Source organism: Leptopilina heterotoma, unplaced genomic scaffold, assembly GCF_015476425.1.
Source record: "Leptopilina heterotoma isolate Lh14 unplaced genomic scaffold, ASM1547642v1 Lhet_187, whole genome shotgun sequence".
Classification (NCBI taxonomy): domain Eukaryota; kingdom Metazoa; phylum Arthropoda; class Insecta; order Hymenoptera; family Figitidae; genus Leptopilina; species Leptopilina heterotoma.
The window spans coordinates 264,580-281,709 of record NW_025110906.1 but is presented as its reverse complement, the minus strand read 5'-3'; the positions used below and the strand labels follow the sequence as shown (position 1 = coordinate 281,709).

Sequence of the window (17,130 nt, the reverse complement as noted above, 5' to 3'; positions counted from 1 at the left end):
ATTTCTGACTGACAAAAACTATTTTAACTTCTGATAGAAGTATAACAAAAGGTTTTTGAAATGTGTGACTAATATTGACTCTTACCAAACTGACAATAAGTTAATTAAAATTTAAAATTAAAATTCGTGTGATTAAAATTATCTCTTGATACAAAAAAATGGACTAAAATAAAAATTTGTCTGACTAAAACTATACCTCTTACTACTGCAAACAAATTAACTATAGAATTGAAATTTGTCGTTTTTGATAAAGTTTTTTGTCTCAAAAAAAAAAAAAAAAAGAAAATGCTTAGAAAAACTGTTTTGTGTTAATAATATTTTAAATTTTACTTTTTGTTTTCCAAAAAATATTTCCATGTATAGATAAGAGTAAAATCTAAAAAATTTATATCATAAACAAGAACCAAAGAGAATTTGTAATAAAAGTAGAAAAAAATAGTTATATAAAATTGAATTCTTCTTTAAAAAAAATTTCTATTATTTTTAACCATTTCAAAACGAATAAAGAAAATTTTATGTTTACGTACATCAATCGAAATGAAATTCGCTTTAACATTATAAAGATATATATCAACTAAATCGCGGTAAATTAATTTCTCAATATCCGATTTCATAACAATGATACAAAAAAAGTTTTAATAATAACATTTTGAAGAAGGAATTCGAATCCAAAAGAAAATAAAAGTAGCACTTATTTCAAATCAATTTTCTCTCCTTGCGATATGAAGCATAACAAAGTCTTAAGAAACTCTCTCTCTCTCCTCCTCTCTCTCTCATCTTACGGATGATTTGTCGAACTTGTAGGAAACAAGCTTGCAATATTTTCTGTTCTATCTTTCGTTAAATTGCTTCTTTCTTTCCTCCTCGAATCACAGATATCGTTCAATCGCATATATATAAGAAAAGTATATATATATATGAGAAAAGCCTATATATATATATATATATATATATATATATAAGAAAAGTGAAACACATTCTTTTCTTTTGTTTCCGTTTCTTTCTATCCTCTTCTTATTCTCTTTTCTTCTTCGCAAACAAGAAGGCATTTCTTCCATCTGCGAGCGAGGGAAAAAAAATTCGAGAATGGAGAGGTAAGCGTTTCAAAAAAAAAAAAATCTAAAAAGCAAAAAAATCTCATATAAAGCAACGAATAATGTAAACGTAAAGTGAAGTTTCGTTGACGCCCTATAAAAGCTCAAGGTAATAAATTTCCTTTTATTTTACGCTTAGAAGAGAACCATTGTAATCCATTTGTTTTGCCGAGTATTTATTCACCTGAGCGAAAAAGACCTTCCTTGTGTCCGCTTTACACTATGATCCATTTCATGTTGACAAGGTGTCGGTTCATCTATATATTTATTTGCACCAAAAAAAATTACATTTTGTATCTATATATATTTATATGTATTTACAGATGGAGAAAGCTATTTTAGGCAACGACATAAAATCTATGGATATTGAATCGTATGAGTATATATAGTTTTTATTAAGCAAAAAATAGAAAAGGGAGGAGCGAATAAAAAAAATATGTTACTTTTTGGCTTTAAAACTAAGTGCTCACAGTGCATGTCTTTATTGAAAGACTATTGATTTTCAAAAAATCTGTATATGTCGAGGCTTTTATTCTTTTTTTTTTTTTTTTTGGGTTTCTGTCACCGGAAAAATGTTTTCGATTGTTGTAATCTTTTACATTTTCGTCTATAGAAAGCAGACTTTTTGTGAATATTTACTTGTAAAAGTAAATAATAATCTTTGTTGCGCAATATTTTTTTTTGTGATATTTTATTTTTCTTTGACAAATATTTTTGTTTATTGAGTCAAAAAAATTTCAATTTTTAAAATAATATTTTCCATTTTTTTAAAAAAATGTTTCGTGATTAACATTCTAATTTTCTTTGCCAAATATATTCTTGTTTTTTGAGTAAAAAAAAATTACATTTCGAATTTTTTATTTTATTTAAATTAAAATTGAAATATTACACAAAATTTTTATATTATTAATTATTATCAATTATTTACAATCTATTATTAATTATTATCAATTATTTACAATCTATTATTAATTATTATCAATTATTTACAATCTATTATTAATTATTATCAATTATTTACAATCTATTATTAATTATTATCAATTATTATTTACTGTCAATTATTAATAATTATGAATAATTATTTACGAACAATAATGAATTATTATCAGTTGGCAATTTTCAATTATTAATTATTATTATTCATTCTTATTAAATTATAAGAAGTAATTTTAATTTTTACAAAATTTGTTATTCCACTTATTAAATATTTCCAAGAATCAAAATTCATTTGAACCAATTATGAAATTTTAAGGTACTTTTTAAAATATTTTCAAAAGTATTTCCTTATTTTATTGAAGTCTATATTCCGGAATTAAGAATTCTGATGGAATTAATTTATATTTCATTTTTCTAAAGTAGGTATAAAATAATTCTGGAGATATCAATATTTAAAGTTGAGAATTTTTCTTCTTAAAGAGATTATATATTATATATATATAGGTTTCAAGAACAGTAGTGCGCATATAATCTATAATAGAAGAAAGTTCTGCTCGACATTTTTCAATGAATAATTGAACTTTTCTTAAAAGTGGAACAAAACCTGAAGGCAATTTTAATTAATTGTTTAATAATATAGTTGGCCTAACAATCCTTCTTGAAAGTGTGCGTGTGCATATATACATTCTTATATATTTCGTGAAACGTGAGAGAAAGGGTTTTCATTATTTAATGAATCGCGGGTCTTGATAGGTTCCTTATTTCCATAGGTATAACCACACGGGAGTCATGCAAACTGCCAAATTGCTTTTGATACACTTTTTTTAAGCGTTTTTTTATGCATCAAAGTTATAAAAAAAATGTATATACAGAGAGAGAGAAGGGGTCAGAAAATTTAAAACGAGGGAATTTTCCTTCACGACGCACATTTATAAATTATTCCCAAAAATTATTTCCCCTCTTGAATATAAAAGCGATTTTTCCTATGACTTGATATTTTATTTTTATAGCAACAAAAATTCTAGAAAATGTGTGGAAAAAAATGTATGAAACGAAAATATTTTATTAAAAATTAATATAAAATAAATAAAATGAAAAATAACAGATAAAATGAAAAATAACAAATAAAATAAAAATAACAAATAAAATAAAGTAAATGAAAGATTTCGTCGCTTATATTTGGATAATAAAAATTTCTTTTGATTCATATTCCAAAAGTTTTTAACGTTCAAATGAACGAATTTTTTCCCCCTTCTTAATTAGAACTTGGAAAAGAAATTAACGAAAAAATTTAGAGACATTTTGATTCGACTGACGAAAAAAAAATTGATTTATTAAATTTTTTTTGTATACAGTTTACGTAAAAATTAATTTGAACAATATGGATGGAAATTTATTCACATTTTTTATTACTATTCTATACTGTGGGTTTATTGTAATTCCATAAATCCAATATTGAAAATGAAGATGACTACTCTCTACCCTTTAATGCATTCAATATTTAAAAAACAATTCACCTTCACTCCTAAATTGAAATTTTTTTGACAATTTTTCTTCAAACTCTATATATGTATATATATGTGTTCGCGAATTTTGAATTCCAAATGGATTTTTTCGATTCAAAAAAACAAAGAAAACAAAAATCAACAGGGAGAATATTAATCACAAAAAAGTAACGAAAGAAAAAATATTTGATAGAGAAGTAAATATTCAAAAAAAAAATTATGAAAATTAAAACAAATAATTTAAAAGATTCTGTTCTCTAAAATTCGAAGATATTTATTTATTTATAAATGAGACAAGATAATTATATTTTCTTTCGTGACATAATTTTATGAAATTTTAAATTTATCTCCTCCAGCGATAATTAACGAAAGAAAAATATGAAATTTTCTTTTTGAAATGGAAACGGAAACGATAATAATGATAATAAATAATAATGAACATGGAAAATAACTGTGTGTATATATGAAAAGTCAAAGGACGTTGGAGAGTAAATGTGAGGACAAAAGGATTATATGAGATAAATTAACACAAGTTGGTAATTAGTATATCCTCTAACGAAGTTTTTCTGTCTCAGGAAACAAACTGATTTGCGACTGTAAGCTCCAGTGGATTTGGGGTCTAAGGAACGAGACGAAAAACACCAAGCTGAGGGAAAACTTGGAAGAACTCACTTGTTTCCTTGAGAGCAAGAACGCGTCTGATAAGTCTGTTAAGGATGCTGAGAGGAATAGTGCTTTGGCAATTGCACGCAATCCAGGTAAGAATAGTAAACTGCACAAGTTTTGATATATATATAAATATTCCACTCTCTCTCTACTTCAAGCAACTTGCTTCATCTTAGATTTATATTACTTTTTATAGCAACATAAACCATATTTCCCTCTCATATCAAAACTATAATATAATTATTATAATAATTTTCTACTTTTTTAAAATATATTTTTTATTATAATTTAAATTCAATTTTTGTATTAAATTTTTCTAATTTATAAATCTTGATTTTTTAAAAAATAATTCACAGAATATTATTTTTCCTTATTCTAAATATAATTTTTTTTATAATTCAAATTTGCTTTTTGTATAAAATTTTACAAATTTATAAATCTCGATTTTTTAAAAATAATTCACAGAAAATTATTTTTCTTATTGTAAATATATTTTTTTTATAATTCAAATTTGATTTTTGTGTATGAAATTTTTCTAATTTTTAAATCTTGATTTTTTAAAAATTAATTCAGAGAAAATTATTTTTTCTTACTGTAAACATATATTCTTTCTCATAATTCAAATTTGATTTTTAAATTAACTTTTTCTAATATACAAATCTCGATTTTTTAAAATTAATTCAGAGAAAATTATTTTTTCTTATATTGTAAATATATTTTATTTAATTATAATTATAATTCAAATTTGATTTTTATATTAAATTTTTCTAATTTTTAAATCTTGATTTTTTAAAAATTAATTACACAGAAAATTGTGATGTATTATTTTAAGTTCAAAATAGATTAAAATAATCTGCTTTCACTTCGAGAGGAGAGGGTACACCGATATTTTTAATTATAATCAAGAAAATAATTTGATTATTCCTCAAAAATTATTTTTAAGGTAATTTTTTTAGAGGAATTCAATGGTCAGAAAATATTTTGATAAAAAATATTTTTAATTATAATCAAGAAAATAATTTGAATATTCCTCAAAAATTATTTTTAAGGTAATTTTTTTAGAGGAATTCAATGGTCAGAAAATATTTTGACTCTTTTTGAATTTTTATTTTACTTAAAAATTGGTAGATTTTGAAATCTGTTCGTAATTTTGTATAATATTTAAATATGTTTTTGAATCCACAAAAAAATTGACAAATGGAAAAATTGATTTTCATAATTTTTGAAACATTTTTGTTTTTAAATAAAAATCTTTGTTTTTATGCTAAAAATGATGAAAATACAATTATTATTCGATTTTTTTTATATGAAAATTCATTTGTTTATTTTTTTAACTAATTTCAAATGATAATTTTTATATATGAAAAATAAAAAATATATGATAAAATGATGGTCTGAAATTAGTTAGGAAAATGAATTTTCAAATAAAAAAATTAAATAATAAGTAATAGTATTTTGTAGCAGTTTCAGCCTAAAAACAAGGTTTTAAGAGAAATGCTTCAAAAAATTGCAAATATCAAATTCTTCATTCGTCAATTCTTTTTGTGGATTCAAAAACATATTTTCTACAAAATTTCGCATCGATTTCCCAAATATATCAATTTTTAAGTAAATTAAAAATTCAAAAAGAGTCAAAATATTTTTTGAACGATGTGATGTTTTGACCATTGGATTCCTCATAAAAAATTATCTTAAAAATAATTTTCTGGAATATTAAAATTATTTTCTTGATATATAATTAAAAATGATTTGGTTCTTGGTGAAAGCGTAAAATATTTATTGTTTAACATTTTAATCAATCTAAGATTGCATTTAAATAAAAATTATAATTTTCTGTCAATAGGAAACGAATCAGGGAGTCATTATAATGTATATAATTTCATTTCTACTTTGACTTTCAGTTTCGCTTTTTATTTATTTTTCATTTTTTTCATTTTTTATCAAATCGAAAGTGAAAGTGAAAATAGAAGTGAAAGTAACAATAAAAATCTATTGAATTAATAGTAGACTGTAATTTTTTAATGAAATGTTTTTAATATTTATAAATTTCGTTATTAAAAATTTTTTTTTTTCTTTTTAAAAAGAAATTTTATTTTTTAATTAAATTTTTTAATTTATAAATCTCGATTATTGAAAAATAAATTTGTCCTCCTTTTTTAAATAAAATGTAATTTTTTAATTACATTTTACTTCCTCATAGAGGAAGTATTTTAATTCATAAATCTGTTTCTTTAAATAATATTAAATTTCGCTTCTTTTTTTAAACAAATTTTAAATTTAAATAAATTACCTAGATTCTTTTATTAAATTTCTATATATTGTAAATCTCGATTTTTTAAAAATTAATTTTTTTTCCTTTTTAAAATAAAAAATACACTTTTAATTACATTTTTTAATTCATAAATCTCAATCTCTGAATATGAAATGAACTTTTTCTATTTTTAATAAAATTTAATTTTTTTTAATTATAATATTATTAATTTATAAATCGATGTGTGAAAAATGAAATCTTCTTTTCTTTATTAACATTCTAAATTGTATTTAAAAATGCAAAAAATTATTAGTTTTTAAAATAAAAAAAAAAAAAAATTAATCACCTTTTTCCAGACGAATATAGGTTTGATAATTTGAAAGAAGGAAATAGAGGTAACAACGATTATTTGGACGATGCCACCAACTATGACGACTCCTACGAAGATGAAGAGAGAGAAATTCAAAAATCACCCTCGAAGGTAAGAAGAAAACTTTTTTTTCCATTTTTTTTTTAATTAATATCTATTATCTACTTTAAAAACATTATTTTAAGTATTAATTTTCAATATAAATAATATTTAATTTTATAATTTTACTGGCACGAATTGTAAATTTGTTTTAAAAATTAAAACAAAAATATTTTAATTACAATTTTAATTATTTATTTAATAATAGTTATTTTTCCAATTTTTATAAAATCTAATTTCTTCAGAATTTCAAAATTAAATTATTCAAAACTTCAACATTTTTGTTAAATAAATATTTGTGCTTATTGTTATTTATTTACTCATTAAAATTTCAAAATACGTTTTGAAATTTTATTATTTCTAAAAATTATTATTGCAATTCATCCAAAATTCAATTAGTGTTTAGAATTTTTAATTATAATAATAATTAATCAAAATGAAATAAAACTCAAAACTTCAATAATTTTTTACGAAAATTACAATTAAATAATTTTGTTTGACAGTTTTAATTATAGTAATGCTAATAAATATAAATCATATAAATAAATAAAATAATATTTTCTAATAATACACGTAAATAAATATTATACATTAAAACAAGTAATTCACGTAATGAAGATAATATTCCATTGTTATATAATTTAAACTAGTATTCCTTTTACTCATACCCCGCAGTAGTTCATATTATATTATTTCATCGATTTTGAAATGAATTGTACTCGTATATATAGTTAATTTTATATTACATGAACGTTATTCGTAATGTAATAATAAATGTTAAGATTGAATGAATAATAATGTGCTTTAAACAATAGTTAAAATAATACGCGAACGCAGTGAGAAAACAGTTGTATGTACACAAAGGAATGAAGATACTTCGTTTGAGAGAAGATATCTTAATTACAATCATGAATTCTCTGTTTCCTTGCCTGATAATCGCTTTGATAAGTGTTTATCGGTGCAGAATTATTAACTCCGCCTTTATTGTCCAGGAGTCCTATAAACAATTCATAATGCATGTCTTTGCGAAATTCAACATCTTTATATTTGTATCGAGTTCCAAGGCAAATTAAATTTTCTAATTAAAAATTTGAATTAACAAACAAGAGATAAATGTTAATTAATAATTTACTTGTTCTTATGTCATTGTAATTTTGCTTTTCGTTTTACATTTTTTTATTATTGAACAATTAATTATTTATTATTACTTTTTATATTATTATTATTACTATTATTTTTATTAGGTATTATTGTTATTAATTATTAGATAAGAAATGTGTATATAATTATTATATTTATATTATTAATTATTATCAATTATTATTTACGGACAATAATTCATTATTATCAATTGCTAATTATCAATTATTAATTACTATTCCTCACTATTCATTCTTATTATTACAAAAAGTAATTATTATATTTTCACAAAATTTCTTATTCCACTTATTAAATATTTCCACAATATTAAATATAGAAAATTATTAAAAATGATTAATTATTTTCAATTCAATATGGATAAATAGTTAAAAAATTATATATATAAAATATAAATTGATAACAATCTTTCACTTGCAGAGTAAAAATGTCGAGCAATTCTCTATAAATAAAAATTTTTAAGTAGAATAATTAAAATTGATTTGAAAATTAATGAAAAAACAATAATATTGGAAAAAGAATGAAAAAATTAATAATAGAAAAGAAATTTGTTCCATTTTTGGATTAAAAATATATCCAGCAATTCTCTATAAATAAAAATTTTTAAGTAGAATATTAGATGAAATTAAAGAATATTAATTGAAATTGAATTGAAAAAATAATAAAAAAAAACAATAAGAGAGCGTTCACAAATGATGTCACGCAATTTTTGGAGATTTTAAACCCCCCCCCTCCCCCCTGTCACGCAATTTTTGCAATTTCACATGAGAAAAATACATTGTGTCACGTTTAGTAGAGACCCCCCCCCCTATCCCCAAAAGCGTGACATCATTTGTGAACGCTCCCTAATTGATGAATTAATGAAAAAATCAAAAAATTAAAAATAAATTTATTCAAATGTCAGAGTAAATATTTCGAGTAATTCTCAATAAGTGGAAATTTTAAATTAGAATAATTGAAATTGAATTGAATAATTAAGAAAAAAAATAATTGAAAAATAAATAAAAAATTAAGGAAAATTGAAAACATTTAAAAAATTGATGTAAATGGTAAAAATAAAATATGTCACAGTAATAATATGGAGCAATTCTCTATTTTTATCAAAATTTTGAATTAGAATAATTGAAATGGAATTAAGAAATTAATGACAAAACAAATTTGAAAAAATAATAATTGAAAAAAAATTGGTTTAGAATAATTGACATTGAATTGCAAATTTAATCAAAATAAATATTGAATTAGAATAATTGAGATTGAATTAAAAAATTAATGCAAATAATAGTAATTGAAAAAATAATTAAGAAATAATAATTGAAAAAAAATTTGTTCGATTTTCAGAGTAAAAATTTCGAGCAATTCTCCATAAGTGGAAATTTTGAAGTCGAATAATTGAAATTGAATTGGAAATTTAATACAAATAATAGTAATTTGAAAAAATAATTAAAAAATAATAATTGAAAAAAATAATTTGTTCGATTTTCGGAATAAAAAATTCAGAGCAATTCTCTATAAGTGAAAATTTTGATTTAGGATAATTGACATTGAATTGAAAATTTAATTGAAATAAATTTTGAATTAGAATAATTGAAATTGAATTGAATAATTAAGGAAAAAAATAATAATAATTGATAAATTAATTGAAAAATTAAGATTTGAAAAAAAAGTTTGTTCGATTTTCAGAGTAAAAATATCGAGCAATTCTCCATAAGTCAAAATTTTCAAATCGAATAATTGAAATTGAATTGAAAATTTAATACAAATAATAGTAATTGAAAAAATAATTAAGAAATAATAATTGAAAAAAAAATTTGTTCGATTTTCAGACTCAAAATTTCGAGCAATTCTCCATAAGTGAAAATTTTGAAGTCGAATAATTGAAATTGAATTGAAAATTTAATGAAAAAAATAATAATTGAAAAAAAATTGGTTCGATTTTCAGAGTAAAAATTTCGAGCAATTCTCTATAAGTAAAATTTTGATTTAGGATAATTGACAATGAATTGCAAATTTAATCAAAATAAATTTTGAATTAGAATAATTGAAATTGAATTAAAAAATTAATTCAACAAATAATAATTGAAAAATTAATGAAAAAATTATAAAACTAAAAAAAAAATTAATTGTCTTTGAAAAATTTGTAACAATTCTCTATAAGTGGAACAATGAATTTTGTAAAAATAATTACATTCAAAGAGGAGAAAAAGAAAAAAAAACTGGGAAACTGTTTTTCTCACTTAAAAAAAAACTTTCAGTCAAGAAAAAGAGGAAATAGTAAACTATATCGTAACATAATTTTCTTTGCAGATGGAGATCATAGACGGAAAAGTGGGTTACATGAAGCAACTTTTTGAACTGAAACCTGAGGATCTTCCATGTCCCGAGCCCTCCAGGGAGGATCTAATGGCATCCGAGCAACCATCAAGTCGCCACGCGAACGCCGCCGTCGGCTCAGCAGGTATATTTTTCTTCTCCTCGGGGAAGATACACTACGTCAGTCAATCCGTTCTCGCGTTATCCTTCCTCGTCGCTACTCGATTTTTCACGTAGAAAATAGAATCTTCAAAACAATCATCAGGTTAAAAAAAACAAAAAAAAAACAAGGAGTGTGTTCAACGATCATTGAAAAGCAGCTTTTAACTTCAAAAAAAAAAAAAAAAAGAGAGAGAAAAAAATCTTTCCAAGTTTCTCTCTAAAGAAAAGCTGTCTATCAATTTCCAAGTTTTTTCCAAATAATTGTTCTAAATTTTCGACACGAGAGGTTTTAAGAAACAAATAATGACTCCAATTTCGTCGAAAAAGTTGAATACAAGAATTTTTTTTTCCTTTTTTAATTTCTTTTTCTAAGACTTTTAAAAAAGTTTCTCACAAGATCTCTCCAAAATGAAAAGACTAGCGCGAAACTAAAAGGACTTTTCTCGTAAAGAAGAAGAAGAAAAACAAAAAACCAATTTTTTAGACATTTTTCTCAAGAATTTTTCCACTCTGTTAGTTAGGCATTTGTATAATTATTATTGTGTAATTTATATAATTGAAAATTGTAATAAGGGTACCTGCGTCGTCAAAAAATCGCTTCATTTATTTAAAAAAAGAAAATACTCATTTTGTAATTTTTTAAAAATACTTTTTCGACGTACGACATAAAAAAAAAAAATTGTTAAGGGATAGTTTACTAGAGACGAATGCACAAAAGAATGGAAGAAGAAGAAGAAAAAAAAACAATGTTACACGAAATGAAAAACGATGAGAGAAAATGTAGAAAATAGAAATTGAGGAAAAGAAAAAGAAGAACGGAAATTGGACTGAAAATTGACGGGAATTTTCAAGTACACTTTTTTTCTCATGATACAAAAAAATAATTTTTTTTGTTGTTTCACCGATCAAAAATAAGCTGAAAAAAATGCTCTATATTGCAAAAAAATTGAAAAACTATCGAAGGATTTTTTATTAATAAATATTATTCGAAAATTATTATATTCGATAATAATTAGTAATAATTGTTCAGGTAAATAATTTTTAAATGAAACTCGAGGAAAAAATAAGTTTGGGTGAAATCAAATTTCACTTAAATGAATATTTACTAATTTATATTTGAACGTATTTGTTTAGAAATTATTCACTTGGATTCCAAATTATTTACTGAATTATTATTTGCTAAATTATTTACTCAAGTATTATTCTTTAAATTATTATTTGCTAAATTATTTGCTAAAGTATTTTCCAAATTATTTGCTGAATTATTTGCTAAATTATTCGCTAAATTATTTACTAAAGTATTTACTAAATTATTTCAATGAGCTGCTAAATTATTTCAGTTAGTCCCTGAATTATTTCAAATAATTATTATTATTTGCTAAATTAGTTCAATTATTCGAATTTATGCTAATTTTTTTGCCAGTTATAATTTGCTATAGAAATTTTTTCCAGTGAGAGAGAATAAACAATAATTTAGTAGATAAGAAAATTGTTCAACACTTCAGCTCTGTTTCGATATAATTTCCGAATTCCAGAAGCAATAATCACGAAAAAAAATTGACTGAAATCGATTGAGGAAATTATTAGTATTAAAAATTTATATTATTAATTAATAATTAAAATTAAAATTATAATTCGAAATTTGAAATTTTAGGCAAAAATTCTTTAGAAATCGACTAAAATTGATTGCGATTTAATTATATTCTAAACATTTTACTAAATTAAAGTAAAATAAAAATAAATTTAACTCAATAGGATTAATAATTTACTGTTTAGAAATACAATTTTTAAATAACAAAAAAAAATTTTTTCTAATCGATTGCACCTGAGAAGTAATTAAATTTCGAAAATCTATAAAATTTTTTCTTTCGTCATCATCAAAAAAGAAAAAAAATTGTATAATTATTCCATTAGTTTTTCATTTTGTGTACAATCAAGTTAAAAATAGAAAAAAATATTAAAAGACAAGAAAATAAAGGAATTTAAACGTCTTGAAAAGCAGGAACTTAGTCAATTTTTCACTATTGAAATGGAGTGTAGTATCTATTCGCTCGATAAACAGCGGGATCGTTCCTGGATGAAGGTTTTCCCACTTTGTTCCACGTAATGTATTTAATGAACTATTGTAAATGTTATGGCTCATTACGACGCGACGTCACGTCAGACAATCCAGGGAATTAAAAAATAAACAAAAAAAACAAAAAAAAACAAAAGTCGAAGATGAATTTAGCGTACGTTAACGATGTTAAACTATTAAATATTAAATTAAAAAAAATATAGTAATAATTACAGAATATCTGCTATAGCGATGAGAGGAAGCAAATGTCATTCCGATTTTAGGAATCGTGTCATTGTATTATAATTACAGAATATCATATACGATATTTCGTGGAAACACGCACCGTTACCTTTTCGCTTTCGTAGTGCCATTTACAAGAAAAAAAAAAAAAGTTATCTATCATTTCACGTCTCGAATCTCAATGAAAATTTTCATAATTAATATACTATACTCGAAGCGCACAAAAAATTCTATAATTAAATTTCAATTGACATGCGTATTTGCCCGGAATTCGTAGCGAATTTAATCCAAATTAAATTAATCGATAAAATCAATTAATAAAAAAATTTAAATAAAAGAGAAAAAATAAGAGAAAAAAATAAAAGCAAAAAAAATAAAAAAAAGTAAAGCAAAAAAAGAAATAATAGCAAAAAAAATTAAAAGATAAAAAAAAATGAAAATATATTGAAAGAAAAAGATTAAAAAAGAAATTATAAGAAAAACAATTAATAAAAAAAAATAAATTACTTAAACAATTTACATTTTGGACGAAAATAAAATAAAATTTCAACAAAATAAAAATCGTAATATCAACAAAAATTCAACATTTCAATTCGAATTCAAATTATCAACCAATTCAGATGAATTTCGAACAAATAAAATGCCAATTGAAATTCGTGCATTTCGATTGTTTACAAACTAAAAAAAAAAAAGTATTTGCCATTTTTAAGGCTCTTTCAAAATTACACTTGGGAATTTTGAACTGCAGACTGATTTCTTAATTAAGCGAAAAAAAATAGGAATTGACAACAATAACAAAAAAAAAACAGAATTATTAAATAACTATTAAAAATAAAATACAGAAATGATGAAAACAAAAAACCAAAGATACTGGAAAATAATTTTATACTGCCGAGACTTTATTACTCGTGCATTATAATTTTATCTCACACACTCTTTTCTTTTCCATTTCATCACGAAATGAAAGCTCATTTACAAAAAAAAAAAATAATTCTAAAACTTGTATTCACACAACGCAATTTTATATCCAATTTTATCATTCATATTTGAGAAAACCAAAAAAAGAAAATTATTTCCGCGCCTTTTCTCATTTTTCACAAAAAAATTTGTAGCAAATAGAAAAATTTTCCAAACTTAGAGATGCAATAAAAAAAAAATGAAAATTTTTCACATTTTTGAATCTTTAACAAATACAAAATAAAAAAAAAAAAATTTCCTTGAAAATAATTGACTGTTCAATATTGAACTTTGATGTTTTTTTGAAAAAAAAACAAAAACTAATGTGTATAGTTCGACAAGATAAATGTGAATTATAATATAGTTGATATAGATAATCGATTTTAAAAAAAATATTGTTTTTTCTTTTAAAAAAATCGTGTTGCTTTTATTGTAATAAGAAAATGGCGATTGTAATTGTACACTACATAATTATAATTAAGAATTTATATAATTAACTCCCGTCCCTCGACGTCCGAACGAGTATTTATTTTTACAAAAAAAAAATGAACAAAAAAATAACGGTTCGCTTTTCTTTTCTCTATTTTGCGTAAATATATTTTAAGAATATACAAGTAAATTTAATTATTATATCTAATTTAAGTCGATTAACTATTTACGAAATTATCGCCTGCCTGTAATATGTATTATATGTTTTTTTGTAAGATTAGCATTAATGATAAATAAATTGACGGAAAAACATCATAATTGTCGTTTTCAAATTCTTTATCACAAATTAAATCCAACAATTTTTAATTAAAGAAAAATAAAAAAAATTTTTTAAGAACCTTTCAGATGAAGATCCCAAAAAAGTATTCTTTTAAAAATTCATTTAAATTAAATTCTCCGTCGTGTTTATTTTTAAAATGGTTAATTAATTAAATTACTGTCTTGTATCGATTATATTCAACAATCAATTAATTATTCAGAGGCCAATGAATACTTTGGACTCATTTCAGTTAATTATTATTCAATAGGAAACAAGACAAATTGAAATGAAATAATTAATTTAAATTTATTAATGAGTCACATAATATGAAATGAAAAATTTCTCTTAATTGTAAAATTATTAATACAGAAATGATTTACTTCGAGAGAAAATAAAAAAATAAATTTAAAACAAGATTTATTTAAAAATTTAAATTATTTTTAAATATTAAATTATTATTATTATTACAGGATTGCCACGCTTTTGCTCTTTTCAAATTGACTTTTCCAGGATTTCCAGGTTTCCAGAATTCCAGGAATTTTCCCAGGTTTTTAAAACGAAAATTATTCAAAAACATCAATAATTTCATTTTTAAATAAATATTTAATCATTATTATTTTATAGAAATTAAGATATTGAAAAATTTGAAATTCAATAACATATAAGAATATTATTATAAAACTTGCTACTTTGTTACAGTAACTTCTTCAAAAATTATTTTCATCACTACGATTATTCATTTCTTTAATTTTCAACTAAAATTCTTTTTTAAGTTAATTTTTTTAAAATAATTTTTGAAAAAGTTCTTTATGAATTTTCAAATTATTTTGTTTACAACTTAATTTTACAAAATTTGGATTATTCTGACATTCCTCAATTAAATATATTAGAAATTAAAAACTTCAGATAATTAAAAAAAATTCCATTAAACTTATTGAGAAAAATTAATTCTATAGAATTCTTAATTAAAAGTATGAAAAGTTCAAATTTTCAAAGATTTTTAATTGAAATTCATTTTTAAATCAAAATTTATTAGAAAATTCTATGAGAATTCAATTATTTAATTATAAAAATAAATATTTTATTAAACAACTAGCAAATGTTACGCGCGCGGAAAGAGATATTCAATTTATTGTTGTTATGCAAATTACAAAATTTTTTACTTTTAAATATAAATTTTTAAAATAATTTCATAATCAAAATTTTAAAAATTCACTTATTAAGTACAAAATTAATTATTACTGTTCATATTTTCAAAAATTTTAATAAAATTTCACGAAAGAATTCAATTATTTTCTAACATTTTAATAAATCCTTCTAAACGATTCAATTATTTTTTTAAATAGTAAAATCTTTACAAAAATTCAATTATTTTCAAAACAATTTTAATTGAATTCCTCGGAAGAATTCAATTTTTAAAAAAAATTTAATGCATTTCAAAAAAATTCAATTTTTTTCTAAAATTTTAATAAATCCTTTGAAAAAATTCAATTATTTTTATAAATAGTAAAATTCTTTGCAAAAATTCAATTCATTTTATAAATAGTAAAATTCTTTGCAGGAATTAAATAATTTTTAATCCAATTTAAATAAAATTACACAAAAGAATTCAATTATTTTCAATAAATTTCCATAAAATTCAATTTCAACAAGAATTTAAAATTCTCTAAAAATAATTCAATTATTCTTAAAATATTTTTAAAGAATTCGATATAAAAATTAAATTGCTTTCAATGCAATTTTTAAATATATTTGTAAAAAAAATTGTAAGAATTCATTTATTTTCAAAAAATAATAAAATTCTTGTGATAAATTCAATTATTTGAATATATAATTTAATTTTAATAATTTAAAGAAATTTAATTATTTTCGAAACAATTTTAATAGAATTCCTCGAAAGAATTTAAATTTTCAAATATTAACATAAAATTAATTTATTTTCTAAAATTTTAATAAAGTCTTCGGAACAATTCAATTATTTTTATAAATAGTAAAATTCTTCGCAAAAATTCAATTATTTTCAATTCAAATTTTATATAATTCTTCTTCATAAAATTCAACTGCGAACAGATTACCGGAACATGTACTTTATTATTATTAATTGAATGTTTCTTAAAATTAAATTTTCATAAAGAATTTTATTAACAAATTTTTAAATAATTGAATTCACTTAACAAATTTTCATAAAATTTTTAAGAATAATTGCATTTTTCAAGAAATTTGATGAAAATTGTATTGAAAATAATTGAAATTATGTAGCAAAGTTTTTCAAAATAATTAAATTTCTTTGATAAATTTTAAAAAATTTTTATTAATAACTTTTTTCGAGGAATTCTATTAAAATTGTATTAAAAATAATTGAAATTCAGCATTGAGTTTTATTATTTACGAAAATAATTGAATCCCTGTAAACGAGTGTTATTATTTATAAAAATAATTGAATAATATATGAAAATAATTTGTAAATAATTGAATTCCTGTGAAATTTTTATTATTTTATGAAAATAATTAAATGTTTGCGTAGAATTTTATCATAATTTTTTTTAACTAATGGAATTCTTTTAGGAATTTT

The 17,130-nt window shown here is 21.5% G+C and overlaps 1 protein-coding gene across 3 annotated transcripts in view; it reads left to right on the top strand.

The window, feature by feature from the left end:
- The window catches only part of LOC122500507 (connectin), a 543,906-nt gene extending 532,652 nt beyond the window's left edge, over positions 1-11,254 (top strand). For all 3 annotated transcript variants that reach the window (XM_043609469.1, XM_043609467.1, XM_043609468.1), the window contains 3 exons: positions 4,114-4,296; positions 6,812-6,936; positions 10,387-11,254. In XM_043609469.1, coding sequence (XP_043465404.1) covers positions 4,114-4,296; positions 6,812-6,936; positions 10,387-10,629 — 551 coding nt within the window. In that variant the 3' untranslated portion in view covers positions 10,630-11,254. The remainder of the gene's footprint in view (positions 1-4,113; positions 4,297-6,811; positions 6,937-10,386) is intronic.
- The last annotated feature ends 5,876 nt before the right edge of the window (positions 11,255-17,130 follow it).